The sequence below is a fragment of the Lissotriton helveticus genome, chromosome 1_2 (assembly GCF_964261635.1).
Source record: "Lissotriton helveticus chromosome 1_2, aLisHel1.1, whole genome shotgun sequence".
In the NCBI taxonomy this organism is placed as follows: Eukaryota; Metazoa; Chordata; class Amphibia; order Caudata; family Salamandridae; genus Lissotriton; species Lissotriton helveticus.
The window spans coordinates 12,370,126-12,385,949 of record NC_136058.1 but is presented as its reverse complement, the minus strand read 5'-3'; the positions used below and the strand labels follow the sequence as shown (position 1 = coordinate 12,385,949).

The 15,824-nt window shown below is 42.1% G+C and overlaps 1 protein-coding gene across 4 annotated transcripts in view; it reads left to right on the top strand.

The window, feature by feature from the left end:
- The window catches only part of NTNG1 (netrin G1), a 909,002-nt gene that overhangs the window by 612,068 nt on the left and 281,110 nt on the right, over positions 1-15,824 (top strand). For all 4 annotated transcript variants that reach the window (XM_078673406.1, XM_078673404.1, XM_078673405.1 and 1 more), the window contains exon 5: positions 1,110-1,136. In XM_078673406.1, the coding sequence (XP_078529532.1) occupies positions 1,110-1,136 (27 nt within the window). The remainder of the gene's footprint in view (positions 1-1,109; positions 1,137-15,824) is intronic.

Here is a 15,824-nt window from a genome sequence, read left to right as displayed (position 1 = left end):
ATTTTCATTGTGTTGTATTTTCAACTTTTTAACAGTTTTGGTACTTCTACAACCTTTACATATTTTCTCTAAATTAAGCCTGTCTGCTCTATTCCATAGCTTCAATGGTTTGAACTCAGGTCTAAATTGCTTAAACCTTTGCCTGGACCTAACCGCTTAGTGATTTTATTACTTGTGGTGGACTACCATCCCCAACTAATAATTCACGTTCTTACATGGGTGATCAGATATGTAGGTCCCTATCTGTTAGAGCAATTGCCTTTTATATTAGTCAACCATACTAAGTGAAGCACACATTTCTTTTATGAGGTTAGAACATTCAGTGACTCCATACCAGAATATCCACAATTAGTGTCTCACTGAATCTGAGTAGTGGGACAATATAAATGAGTAGATAAAGATAATGCATTAAAAAAATCCAATCACAGCAGAAGAGGGTGCAGAGATGCGGGATACAGTGACAGCATGAAAGTGAAAAAATATGAATGGAGACTTACTCCAGTAAGGTGATTGACATACTGGTAAGACACGATGGCTAAGATGATTGACCTCCTGTACTTCAACAAGTGTGTGATATAAGAAATCTTGCATGTGAAATCTTTTATGAGTTGTACAGCAGCACAAAACATGCATTGGTTTCTAAATGACCTCAGTTTATTGATTCTGACACTACACCTGGAATAAGCCATCTTCATCAAAGGGGACCAGACTTTATTAGAATATTGTCTTCTATTACAATTGTTGATAAATATATGTTTTTCAAATGACATTAGCGCTTATCATGAGACTTCATGGGTTATAATAGAGAAACAAAATGGTTGCATTAGCTGCACATATCCAATGAAATTTGTTCAGGTGTGCACCGGAAATTACTAAATGCAAACTGCCACAAGGGAAGGAAGGACGTTTACTTCATGAATGAACCATTTATTGGCTTATTCAGGGTTCATACATGAAGTCAGCTACTGAATTGGCTCAATTGCTGTACTACTTTTGTTTGGGTATTCTGTTCAATGATGTACTTGGATTTTATATAACAAACAACGTGTTCTTTTTCAGCAATTACCATGAAATGGTTAACATTCAAATATTTTTTTGTCTTTTTACAGGCATCCCCAGCATTTCCAGTATTGGTAGTAAGTAATACGCAGATTTCAAATAGCTGTAATGTGCTGTAAAGAATCTCGTATCTGTTTTCCCAACATCCATTTCTGGCGTAGATAATGTTTCCTTGAAATGTATTTTACAGAAAACAAAATGCAATATTGACTTTTTTTCTTGGCTGACTTTACTTGTATTTCTTGATCAAAAAGACTCTGTGATGTGGACTCTGACAGTTTACCCTACTGCAAAGGCAATTTCCAGGATATTTTCTTATGAGTGAATAAAACGTTCACAAAATTAAACCTAAGACATGGACAGAAAGCTAATTTCTATTGAATATTTAATCGGTGCAACTTTCCGAGCACTCCATCAGCCAGAATGGAAATATGTTCAGATGCAAAAGGTTGGATAAGATTTCATGATTTGTTTGGTCAGGCTTCTTGAATGAGACTGTGCAACATCTTACTGCATTTTTCCTTCCATCTGTGGGCAGAAACCTTATTCAGTCATCCAACCCAGTGTACTTCAAACTTCCTAATCCAGATGCCAAACCACGAATGCTTCAGTTTTTCTGTGTCATGCTAACACATCTACAGAAAACATGCTAAAACAAGCATCCTCATCAATGGCTGAAATGTGCTCATTTCTCCTACTCCCTGCAATGTGCATCAAGACTTTTTTTTAAAGTTCCCCACGTGTGCCTCAGAGCCTCTGTCATCCCACTGGCATAAAATTGAGACCTGTACTGTCTCCCCACTCCCCATTTGAAATATCATTCACTGCAATCACGCTCAACCCCGCCCCCCCCCCCCCCCACATCATCACTTGGTTCTTAATACATTCTCAAATGAACAACCACCCCATGTGTTTAAATATGAACTGCTCATCATTACAAGCCCATCGACTGTGCTTTACCTCTACATAGACTCAGTCAAATCAGCTCAGTGTACTGAAACCTGATATTAGTCACACCACCCATGTGTGCTTCCACACTTCTTAAACAGTCACATCTTTCCATAGGATGTGACACAAACCTGCTGAAAGCATCACGTTACTTGCATGTTTAAAACACAAACTTGCGTGACAAATGCAAAGCCATTCTTCCCCACTATGATAAACATGAGCTCAAAGGCATAGTACACAAATGCGCTTAACATATTTTCAACCACAAATATACCCTTCCTTTGTGTGAGTAGCACATGCTGTACCACAAACATCTCACTACGTTTCTTCAACACAGCTCAGTCCCACTCGCCTTAATGTATCAAACTTGCTCATACACAGTCCCTCTTAGGGTCTTATTCTGAGTACCTCGGCGGCAGTGGTCATTAATAATAATGGGGTGTCCCAGTATCTCACAGAACCTGGGGAATTAACAGTATACAACAACACTAGGTTCTGTTGGGAAATGCACACTTTCCTACGGAAAATAAAATGTATCCTGATATGCTAAGGAAAGACAATCAATGGTGCACTATCTATGTTGAAATAATGAAGCTGGCACAAAAATATCATGCACTATATATTAGCATTTATATATCGTGAAGGAACACATAAGTCATATACCAAAGACCCAAGACTTATATACAACATAAATAATTACATATATAAGTGGCATACAAAAGGTGCATTATATAAGACCTAATGCAATAAACAGGAAACTTGACATGGTACAATAAACAAATCCTTAGGTGAAGGTATGTAAGTGCCTGATTACGATGTTGTTAAGAAACTGTCCCAAACCAGTTGGTTCCGGACTAGTTTCCAAACTAATCAGGTCTTGTGAGTCCAGACGACCGATTACGATGCTTCCCAACATCGTTCGGTCGGACTGGCATTGACTTCAAAGGGAGTCTTAGTTCCAAACAAGAACACAGGCTCCCATTGAAAACAGGGGTGGCTGGGGAAACCTTGCACCCTGTGGCAGGCTCCACATGGGGCCTGCCACATTTGGCATGGTTGGGAAGAGGGGTCCTATGGATACCCCCATGGGCTACAGTCGTACATCTTGGGATGAAGGGGGGCCTGCAATGGACCCGCAAAGACTGATTCCGGCAGCCATTTCGGACACACCGAATCGGAACAGCTGTCCGAATCGATCATGGTAATCGCTCATTCAGGAACCGTGTCCATAGAGCTGTATGAATTGTGTCTGAAAGACTCAGGCTGTCCAGATGCCTTTTGGAACCAATTTGGACTGCTCGAACGGTTTCTGGGCATTGTAATCGGTCATTGGGAAATCTGTACGATTCGGTCAGAACAAAGGGTTCCGAATCGGATTCTGCAATGGCGAATCCCATCCGGAGCCTTTCCTAACAACATCATAATCTGTCCCAAAGACGGAACACCTATTCTTATTGTCAGCATTTTGACCCTCAGCGGAAAGTGTGTACGTACAGCACATCGCAATGACAGTCTTTCTCAGATGTACCAGGGAGCAGGATGGATTTGTTCCCTCACCTCACACGAATAAGAGAATCCTTTTGCATCCTTGAAGCTGAGAGGCTGTACTTAGCTTCCAGTTTATGTTCCAGGTGTCCATGGAAGAAATAGGAAACTTGTTAATGCACGCAAGTTACTTCACATAAGGTCCACATTGAGGACCCCCTACTTTGCATAGTCTTGGATAATTTTTATCTACATCTACCTACACCAAGTTAGATGCATAATCTATTGAATTCAGGCTGTTTTAAATTTCCCTAGTCTTGCAGAAGTCCCATTGTGATGTGTTGTATGCACACAAATTCCATTGCGGGTAGAAACGTTGACAAAATGAATAGGTGTTCTGTCTAAATGTCATATATACTTACACCTAAGGAATAAGGATATGTTGAAATATTTTTTTCCAGTGATGAATGGATGCCAACTGAGTCACTTTCTTTGTTTATTGTACCTTGTCAAGTGTCCTGTTTATTGGATTATGTCTTACCTAATGCACCTTTAGTATGGTACTTATATATGTAATTATGTATGTTGTGTAACAATCAAAACTAGGCAAAACGATGGAGGTCAAACCCTGTGTGCACTGGAAGGCTATTTTTAAATTATCTACAACTTATTTATTCACCACGGGTACGCTCAACTTCTTGTGGTTCACCGTCACCAACCACTAGTAACCCCAATCACTCTAATCCAGAAGGAGAGCTAATATTTTCAAAAAATGATCACAATTCAATACATAAGTCCAAAAGAAGATCTTCCAGATGTATGGTGTCATGTTCTTATGCACTGTACCGCTTAGAACACATTGCGTGAAACATGTCGACCACTGATATAGAGTAGAGCCTTGCTCCCACAGACCCTTAAGCCAAAGAGCAGCCACTCTGTTTGCTTTTAGTAAGATGGGTTACCACTCTATTAAAATTCCTCTGTGGACTACCCAACCTTTTTTAACCACCCACACACATCTACACACACCCTTTTTCCCTAGAGCACTCACACCCACAGCACCATACGGCAGGAACAAAAGATCTCCACTAAGGAACCCCTTTATGGGTGCCCGTCGGGTATTGCACCGCCGACCCGACGAGGAGCGAACCCATATGATGAAGTATGACACCTAGCTTACTAAGACTCTAGTTCCAACAAGGAGGATTCCCCTCCGCTGTGCCTAGACTCACTTGGGTTCATCTGTCATTTTTAACCTGGGGAACTGCGTACTCTGTTTTTGGTCTACAGATTCATTATTTCAACATAGATAGTGCACCATTGATTGGCTTTCCTTAGCATATCAGGATACATTTAATTTTCCTTAAGAAATTGTACATTTCTCGATAGAACCTTTTGTTGTTGTATACTGTACTCGAGGTGGTGTTCCGACCACTGCCACCACTGTGAGATGACCGCCATATTTTGAGTCTTGCAGCGAGACTGCCATAGGACCGCCGCCTCAGCTGGTATCCAGGATCCTGTAGCGGTGGCAGTGTGGAAATGGCCAGGAATATGCTGGCTGTGCCGATGTGGCATCGCTGAGCATATTTCAACTTGTAAATCCACCTCCCATTTCATGGTGATATACCATCCATGAAAAGGAAGGCGGACATGCAAGTAAGGAGGCCCTATCGGGGCACCCTGCTGCCTCCAATGGTGCATGCAGGGGGCACATGTTGTGCTCCCCTGGAATTGCACCCTTGTTCCTGCAAGGTGTGGCATGCATGACATGGTGAATACCACACTGTGCAGGAACGTGCTGCAGGCGCTCTGCTGTTAAGGCTCTCCTATGAGCCCAACTCATCTGCCGCAATGAGACCGCCGAAGCAGCGCCCACCCTAGATTCAAGTCAGGATGCGGCAGGCACCATGGGCTTGGCGGTCCTCCTGTGGGCGCTGCAGTGGCGGTCCTACAGGAGGACCACCGAACTCGTGATCAGGCCCTTAGCGTTGTGCATCAAACTTGCTCAAACACCCTCACTCCTTCCTTAATGCATCAAACTTTTTCAAACACAATCACTCATCCATTGAAATAACCCCTGCTCAAACACAGTCATGCATTGTGTGTGCATCAATACTGCTCAAACACAGACATTCATTTCATTGGGAACCAACTTTGACCAAACACAGTAACTCATTCTATGGTGCATTAAATCTGCTCAAACACAGACACCTAATTGAATTAATGTTGAACCGACCCAAACAGAATTATCCACCCTGTGTGTTTCTTCCACAATTTAATTTGTTTTGAACCCATTCTCATTGTACTAAATTTATGATGACATGAACTTTTCTGGTTCTCCTTTATCTTCCCACATAGTCCCAAAAACTATTTCACTCATTTCAATCTCATTTTCAATTGTTATATATGGCAAGGGTTCGAGATGCTTTTTTTTTGCTCTTTATGGCGTACCAAAAACCCAAATCTGTGCTTTATTTTTAAATGAATGTATTAATAATCCATAGACACCCACTAACAGAGCTCAGAGGAAACGGTTAAACACTGAAACAAGATGTACAAGGTTTTCTGTGCGATTTTTCAAGTAGCGCCATCATCAAATACATGGCATTTTCAAGAGCACGAAGATGTTTGTTCATCATTTATTTATGAAGTTTTAATTCATTGAACCTCTCCACATGGGGTTTTGAATCTATCTGTAGCTGGTACAAAAATACATCCCAAAAAACATCAGTTCAAACCCACTATTTGGCAAGGAGAGTATTTCAAAAATAATTTCATTTATAAACATATGCATATACAAATAATACATGACTGAGCTAGAATATAGCTATTCAAATATGTTGTTTCTATAACCAAACTTTAGTTAGACAATCTTTCGCCAAGTAAAATAAAAAATGAAAGTTTTATGAAAAGATCTGAAAAGAAACAAGCAAACTCGGGTTCAAGCTTATAGTCTCCATTTATGCAAGTGGAATCTTCTCCAGTTATACGTAGATTTGTGGTAGGGAATACAACATAAGGGAACGGGACCGAGTTCTGTGATTTTTTTTTTTTTTTTTTTGTTTTGCAGTTTATATAGCACAACCTGAGCCAAGGGCATTAGAGTGCTTTGCATTAGCACCAGAACACATTACAAAAGGTCAGATTGATTTTGTTGGCAAGGGGCGATTAAGGGCCTGTTTGCGATTTTGGTGGAAGGAATACTCGTCACCTTATTACAAATTCCATAGGATATAATGGACTTGTAGGTTTGTGACTGAGTAACCCTATCCACCAAGATCCTAGTCTGGCTCCAAGTCATTTGCCCAGAACTACAGGATGTTAAACCTGGTTCGCAGTAGTCTGAAACCAATCAGGGGCATAGCCCTGTGTTTTGTTCGTTTCAAAAGGACCGAAGTAACACTTGTGAAGAAGAAAAATAGTTAATGTCTCACGAGTCACCTCCAGATGTATTACTTAAAGGTATGACCGGAAAAAAAATATATTATTCTGTTTATCAAAACCGGATTGGTTGAAAATTCCTGCACTGACCTTAGCTCTGTCCTATTCGATGCAGGAGATGTATTGAAGAGTACGGACATGTAGCACCCAGGACGAGACTCCTAAACTGTTTGACAGGTAAAAACAATGAGGAAAAATGGGTGCCACGGTGCATGATAAGCTGAGAGGTGAGAAGATTAAAGGGTGATATGGTGGCAGCCCTCGGAGAATTGGCGGTGCAGAGCACGCGGAATGATTTATGTCACGTAGCGTCCCTAGCCTTACATTAGGGGGTAATAATGGCTGTCTGAGGCAAACACCACAGCGTAAAGCAAATCCCGTGCTCGTGCCAAGCTTGTGGAGGAGTTAAATCTCTGCAGATTCGAAGTCAGACGCAATGTGCCTGTGTGCGGTATTTATTTCTGTGCCGGCAATCGCTGAGGTGAAATTAAGCAACGGCACCGACTGAGTGAGGTTGTCTGAATCAATCAGTGTATTTGGTCTTCATTCCTGTGCTATTTATCTGCTCAGCGGCTCAGCGGTCAGTGCTGAAGCGCTGATGTCCACCTCCGTTGCAGGCGTGCGGGCTGCTAGGCTGCGACCCGGACGGGGATCGATCCTTAAGTGCACAAAGTTGCAGACTTTTAAAAACACACAGACAGCAGGGTTTTTTTTTATCCCATACTTTCCCTGCGAATTTTTGTGGTTAACACCTCTGCCATCCCAGCTGTATATCATTCAGCCCTCCTCACTCATCTCTTCTGCCCCTTTCATAGTCCTTGTTGCCAGTATTTTCTTCTGGCCTTACTGGAAAGTTGCTTAGTGACTACGCTATAGCGCCTCATCCTCTCTGCATCACAGCAACGGATTAGCGCTGCCTGGCACAAGGAAGCACATCAGCCCTCAAATAACCTGAAGCAATCAACTACTTCACCTCATTATGAATGCACAGTCAGGTGTTCTGATTCACACATAAACCCTCTTTACTTAAACATATTACCTTCCATCAAAATTAGTAGACTGCTAAATGAGAAATTAATTAATGCCAATACCCAATGCATTTCATCTTAATAGGGCAGCGTCTGTTTGCCATTTTAGTTAAAGTCTAACATAAACAGGGCAGCGATGCAAGCATCCCAATCTTTTCTCATAGTTAATTTTTACTTTGTCGTTGTGTATGTCTCAATGGCCACCCAGGAGCAAATGCTACACAGTCTCAATGCTGCTTTAAAACCACCGACCATTGCATTTGAACATATTTTCATGACTAAAATGGATGAAAATGGCTGGCCAAGAAACAAGACGACGCTAACAGCTCCAGAAACGGTAGATGGGAAAGCAGTTCATAGGAGCATGACTGTGCTAACGATCGTTGTGCTTTTTCTGTTGCATGAATTACATGATTGTGCTTTTTTCACTGTGCATCCATTCACCCCCTTTCACCTCATTTACCATCTCGGAGCATTAGCAGATGCTGGCCTTTCAGTATTTAAATGAAAAGTGTTGTATTTTTTTTCAAAAGTGGGAGGGAACAGGTCATATTTACAGTGACCTGAAATTGCGTGCTCTTTCTTTCTCTATGTATTTATATTTTCTGTCCCACAGTGGTGACTATCCAATCAGCGTACTGCTTTTTGGAATCAGTTTCCACTTTCCACCCGAGATGCGCTGGTACATCGATGCTGTGCTCAGAGGTAGCCCTCCTAATCCAACTTCGATGAGTAAGGTTTGCAAAGGCCTCGGTCCTGCCTGCTGCCAAAATGTGAAACGACACTAGGTTTTGCAGCCTGTGCTTTTCAGAGTCCAGGCCTGGAGGAATCCGTAGAAGTTCTAGTTGCATTGCAATTGACCAATAAGGTGTACCCAACCTACATTTCTTTCTAATAGCCGTGCACAATTTAACTTGTGTGTGAGCGAGTGCTGTGGCACGTGTGAAACGTGCATATTATGTATGGTTCAGGCACACAGAGCTGAGTCATAATCACTCACACGTGAACCCTTGGGCACATACTCCCCTTTTCCAATGGGCCAGAACACCTCTTCATATTACCCCTTTGGGACTGTTAACGTCAGTTTTGGTGGCCACCAGTGCGTTAACAGGTTTCAGCTTTTGTGCTTTTCCTTCTGTATTTGCCCTCACTGACTTCAGTGGGACAACAAGAGCACAGCTTTTCCAACACATAGGGGCGTTCCCTTAGCAGCAGATAGTCGCAACACCGCCATATGATGTCTTTCAATCAAGCTAAAAGAACAGTTATGTATTCGTATTTATTAATATAAATATACACCTATAACCTTGGACTGTATTGGGTGATTTCAGAGTTTTATAGAAGCAGAACTAGTCAAGGCTTTCACATGGATGTACAGAGGGCCTCTTAAGTCCTCATTAAGAGTATCTTTCTACCAGCTTGCTCTCACCTGTAGCTTTTAATTACTATGTTTAATTAGTAACCACTGCTGGGTTAAATAACATTTATTTCAGGCTACTTGGTTCAGGGGCTCGACTTATTCTTTGCACTCAGAATCCTGCTCAACAGAATGTTGCCACTTAATGACTTCCAAAGCATCTCGTAAATTAGATTTTAATGACCAGTTTAGCACTTGTCGATGTCCAATAGTGTCCCTGAATATCTTAATTTGTCCTTATTAAGGAATGCATTACATATGATCCTGCAACAAGCACCCTAATAAACCAGAGTTTATGTATTTTGTAAATCACCTACAAACCTTTTACCTCTTTCTAATGCCCCAATAAAATGGCTCACAAAAAAATAACAAGTTTTTATAATTGATGGACTCTGATCCTTGGTCGTGTAAAAGTCTAATTCCACTAATTATGCTAAACAGTTTTCTTTAACGACTATAATTAGACGTGGGGAGGTTTGCCGTGATGTGCAAATAGCTTTGTGTGGGCGATTGCCACCTCTGAAGCATGCTGGTGGCAGATGAGTCAGGGGCGAGAAGCAGGCCTCGCACTGAAGTGCAATCAGGAACATCAGCGGGGCTGTGCACCCCACCCCTCTCTCTCCCACCCATTCGAAAAAAGGTCCTGTTTAACATGCAAGCTTTACTGTCAATGACAACCGTGTCACAAAACACCCAACGAAGGCACTGCCGCAGCATCTCAGCAAATGTTTATTCCGTATAATTGATTTTCATTGCAGATGAATGGCTTGCATCAGCACTGTGTGATATGGGATTAGTGGCAGGACCCCGGTGAGGTCCTGGTAAATTAGAGAAATCCTAAGTTTTTGTTAATTTAGCACATATTATTTCAGCGGTTCTATTAGCAATGGTTGTAGGAGTTTAACATAGAACAGGGTTCAACTGGAATATCCGGTTTTACAATTTGTGCTACAAAAACAAAAAAATTAGACCAGAAAGTCTAGTACAAAAATAGCATAAATATAAGTACGTATCAGAAAGTATCGTTTTATTACGCTTAACTATATACACACACATATATATATATATATATATATATATATATATATATATATATATATATATATATATATATATATATATAAATGCTATACAAATACATATCTTCATGGGACGTGGATGGGAAGTTAAACATGGTACATTTATACATACCTATCTGTATTTATCTTCAAAATGTTTTGCCAGTCGATATTCTGGCTACAATATTTGTGCCCTCGATAGTCTGACATGAAATCTATGTAACATTTTTTTCACCAATTCTGTGCTATTGTTTCAGTGACTGTTTCCGCAAGTGTTATGCCACATAGTGGTTCATGACTCACTTCACCGATGCAGATGATTTCAGCTTCAATTTAATTTTTAGGATAGCCACTTTAATAGCAATGCAAGCCTAAGGAACTGCCTAGGATGCTGGCAATAGGGATCAGCAGTGCAAGAAGGACCCCTGCCAACAGCCAATGATACTCCATATTGGGGAGGAGGACTTTGCTTTTTTTTTTTTAACTTGGCTTGCGAAACTTGAACCACTAGTGAATTATAATAAGAGAAAGGTCAGAATCATTTTAAACCACCATTCTGCTTCTTCAATGTCTTTTCCAGCCACTTCGCATACAGGCCTCCATAGACAAAGGCTTTTGGTTTCATGATTCAAAGCATGAGTCGCTCACCCGTTTCTTTTTTATTCTTTACATACCATTATTTGCATCTTCTGAACATACAATGGGATAAACAGAACTACATGCACCACAATGTTTTGTCAATCAATCAATATGGATTTGTATAGCGCAGTTAATCACCCGTGTGGGTATCCAGCTGCTGAGCATGTTGCTGCAGGGAGCTTAGTTGAACATCCAGGTCTTGAGTCCTTTCCTGAATTCCACCAGAGATGAGGACCGTAGGTGGAGTGGGAGGTCGTTCCTGGACTTTGCAGCAAGGTAGGAGAAGGAGTATCCTGCACTGTTGCTGTGGCAGATGAGGAGGGTGTGGGCATGGTAGAGGGAAGAGGGGCACATGTTTCTGGAGGGAAGGTGAAAATTCAGGCTGTGGTTGATGTACGCTGGTCCCGGGTTGATGGAGGGCTTTGAAGGAGTGGATCAAAATCTTGAACTGGCATCTTTTCTGAATGGGGAGCCAGTGGAGCTTCTTGAGGTGGGGGTGATGTGGGTCAGTTTAGGGAGGTCTAGGATGAGTCTGGCTGATAAGTTCTGTATAGTTTGCAGTCTCTTCAGGAGGTGCAAGGTAATTCCTATGTAGAGTGCTTTGCTATAGTCCAGTCAGCTGGTGACCAGGGTTTGTGTGACGGTGCATCTGGTGTTGATGGGGAACCACTTGAAAATCTTGCAGAGCTTGCGAAGGGTGAGGAAGCCGGCACATGAGATTGTGTTGATCTGTCTCTTCATGTGAGCTTGCTGTCTAGGATGATGCCAAGCTTGTGGGCATGATCAGTCGGAGTCAGAGGCACAACTAGAGCCAAATTTTGGGGGCGGCTAAGAAAATTTTTCGGGGGGGGGGCTGAACCTTTAATCAGTAGATAGAGTGGAGCTGCAGGGCCTCCAACAAGGGGTGAAACAACTGCAAGGCCTAATTAACATTCAAATGGTCTTTTAAAGACCTGTGAAACGTTCGGGTGTGGCTGTGTGTGTGCCCGGGATCTGTCTAATCCCGGGCTGACACACACGACGGGGGGGGGGCTGAAGCCCGGTGAGTCCAATGGGTGTTGCGCGCCTGGTTGGAGTGGGTGCGGGTCATAGTTCTGGGGGCCACCAGGCGTTGTTCCATAGGGAGGTGTTCTTCCTGAGTATCAGCACTTCCATCTATTCAGTGTTTAGTTATAGGCAGTTGTCTCTCATCCAGTCTGCGATGTTCGTTATGCACTTGAGTAACGTGGTGGAGGGGTCTTCTGCTAGTGAAAGTGTGCGCTGGGTGTCGTCGGCTTAGGATATGATGTTCAGTCCATGAAAACTGATGACATTGGCCAAGGGAGTAATGTAGGTGTTGATCAGGGTAAGGTTGAGAGACAAACCTTGAGGGACGCTGCAGTTGGTGTGCTTGGGTTCCTAGGTGAAGGGCAGAAGGGGGATTTTCTGAGTTCTCCCTTGTAGTGTAGTTCCTATTTTCCCTATAGGCTCTGCGCATTGGAAAAATATAAACAGCAGTGTAGACGTAGGCCTGAGGTCGACTAGGTCTCTACTGACTATATTAGACTTAATTAGTTTTGCCGCTAGCTCAGAGGTCACTAGAAACTTTCTCGAATGTTCAGGAAAGAGTTAACTCTCCTGATTTAGACAAGAAGGGATTAGCTTCTGACAACCATATAACATGACAACTTTGCTTCCTCAGAATAAAGAGTGTATCTCTAGAGTCTTGTGAAAACAATAGACAACTATTTCACTCAGTCAATCGTGCATACTTAGTTTCACCAGAGTGCAGAGAAATAGAGAGACGGGCGTTTTCAATAAAAGGTGTTATTTATTGAGCAGTCTTCTTTCTCATGCAAGAGAAATGAATTGCCACAATTGCAATACTTATCATGAAGTAAAATGCGTACAGTAAAAGGAATATTATGAAATAATACTGTAAAAGCATTGATATGGTTTCTTAGCCATATGATACTTTAAAATGGATAAAATATATACAATTATATATATACATACATAAAAACATTGACTAACGTACTCAACTGGTGCTTCTAATCTACGCCTACCCCGGTGTACCTGACCTAAGCCTAATACGTGGTAAGAGTAAGTAAGTTGCAGTTTTAAGTTAAGTTGGTTTTTGCCAAGAATCTGAGTCAAGAATTCTCTTAAGGGTTTAGACAGCTCCGTACCTTGGTTCTAGAATGTAGGAGGTCTTGTATCTCTCTCTCAGGACTCGATCTCCCAGCAACCCGCAAGGGTGACTGGAAACACCGGAGCTGGATTTTCTCGGCTGGAGAAAAAGACAGCGTCTTTCTCAGTGCGTCAAAAGGGAGGGGCGGCTTCCTTCGGCTCTTGCATCAGCTGGGCGTCCGGGCAAGTAGATAGCCGCTCTGCTCCAAACCACCGTGTGTTTGCTTAAGGCAACGTTGGTATATTTATACCTGAAAGGTGCCGGGTTTGACGTAAGGTTGGACATAAGACGTCACTAAGAACTAACAGTTCTTTCTGGACTCCAAGAGTTTTTTTTTTTCGTTTTTTTTTGTCCTCATAACCACCGTGTAGACAAAGTGCCAAAAGGAATCAACGGAGAATAACTGTCTCAGTTTATCTGAGAAACTGGAGGGGACGCATATCTTATGGAGGCCGACTATCCCACAGTCTTCCACCGTAATCCAAAGAGGCACTGAGTCCTTAATTTGCCAACCCGTAGCAAATCTTGGGGTAGTTTTAGCAGCCAAATGGGGGCCGGGCATGAACCGGATATCGGCTGTTCCATTGGTGCAAAATAAAGGAGCACCTTGGTAGATCAATCATTGGACTCGGGGAAAAAACAAAACAAAAAAAACCCCGAATACATCACTGAAGCCACGTGAGTAGATGCCAAAAGGCCCTTTTTCTGCGGTTACCAGATCTGGCCAGATCTGTAACTGAAGTCTGCAATACTGAGTTTTGCCAATCTCTAAAAGAGGGAGGTAAGGGGTCCGTCCATTTCCTGCAGATCTCTCTTCTTGCGAGGAGGACGGAAGAAAAAACTAAACATCTTGGTAAATGTTGTACTCCTTCTAGGACTCCGAAAATTATTAGAGACAAATCCATTATGACAGGTCTTCCTAGAGTCTCCGTAAGGCAATTGTTGATATCCTGCCAAAATGCTGTTAGTACCGGGCATGAGTATCCGAAGCAGCAATCAAACCACATTTTGTACAAGACACTGACTGTCCTCCTGCAAATTTAGAGAGTCTTAAAGGGGAATAGTACGCCCTGTAGAGGGTGAAGATATGATTTCTGCAAAGCCACGATGGCTTGACAATGCTCCACAGAAGCTCGAAAGAAGACTTCCAAAGACTTTGTAAGTTCAAATCCACCAGAATAGAACCCCATAATGACTCTGGCAAGACAAAGTCTCCATCTGCCTCCTCCATAATAAAGTTATACCATTTGGATATTTCTTTCTTTTCTGGACCTCTGTTTAGTAAGTCGGAGATAAATGGACTATGTCCTCCAAGTTTAAACGTATTCTTATTGGCAGGAGATGCTTTATAGGCTGCAGTCCAACTATAGATCTGAATATATTTGAAGCGTGAAAAATTAGGGCCAACCTTGGCTAGCAGATGTTCCCATGAAAATAAATCTCCCTCGTAGAAAAGGTCCCCCCAAACTTCCATACCTGCCTCTCTCAGAGGAACTGCCAAGATGTCATCAAGCCAGGCAGGACATTCAGGCAAGTCCCACAACGGAGTTTTTTCGCAAAAGTAATTTACTTTTATGGATTTCATGATTTCAGCCCATGTTCGAGCAAAACCCTGTAGAGTCTTCAGTTTAATTTTTTTTAAAAACTTAGGATTTCCAAATTTAAAAAGAAAACTAGAGTGATTAATATTTTCCCCCTACAACATAGCTGCATACATCAAGCCCACCCCCGAGGCTACGGGATTCTTCAACAACATCCTTGAGTGGGATAATTGAAAGGCCCAAGCGTAGATTTTTAGATCTGGAGCCGCCAAACCACCCTTATCACGTCGCCGTCTTAGTTTTTTCCAGGCGATACGTGGAAGATGATTGTGCCAGATAAAAGATGAAACGTTTGATTGAAATTTGGCTAAGATATTTTGATCAAAGTATAAAGGAATGGTATTAAATAAAAAAGAAATTTTTGGCAGAATAGACATTTTGATAAGATTGACCCTACCTATTAATGACAGGGGTAGATGTGACCAAGATTGGAGAAGCTTACGGCAGTCTTTAAGTACTGTGGACAAATTAACTTGGACTATTTTGTTAATATCTTTTACAATTGTCAAACCTAAATATCGCATTGAAGTGCCAGGATAGAGTTCTGTAGGAGGGTTCTCATCATTCCAAATAAGCATTTCTGTTTTGACTGCGTTTATTTCATACCCTGACAGTTGTCCAAAAGCGTGAGCCAATTTCACTATAGCCGGGAGAGCCGTAGCGGCATCTGATGTTAAAATAAGTACGTCGTCGGCATATAATGCCACCTTCCTCGTCCAGCCTTGATAAAGGAAAGGTTTGATGGAGAGCTCCTCCCTTAGATATTGCGCAAAAGGCTCGATGTAAAAATCGAAAAGCAAGGGGGAGAGCGGGCACCCCTGTCGGGTTCTCCTAGTGATAGAAAAAGGGCTCGATAAATCTCCATTAACAAGAAGAGATGCAGAAGGATTACTGTACAACAGGCCAATCGCCCTACGAAAACTTTCCCCCACACCAAACTTGGCCAAGGCCTCCGACAGGTACACCCAATTGACC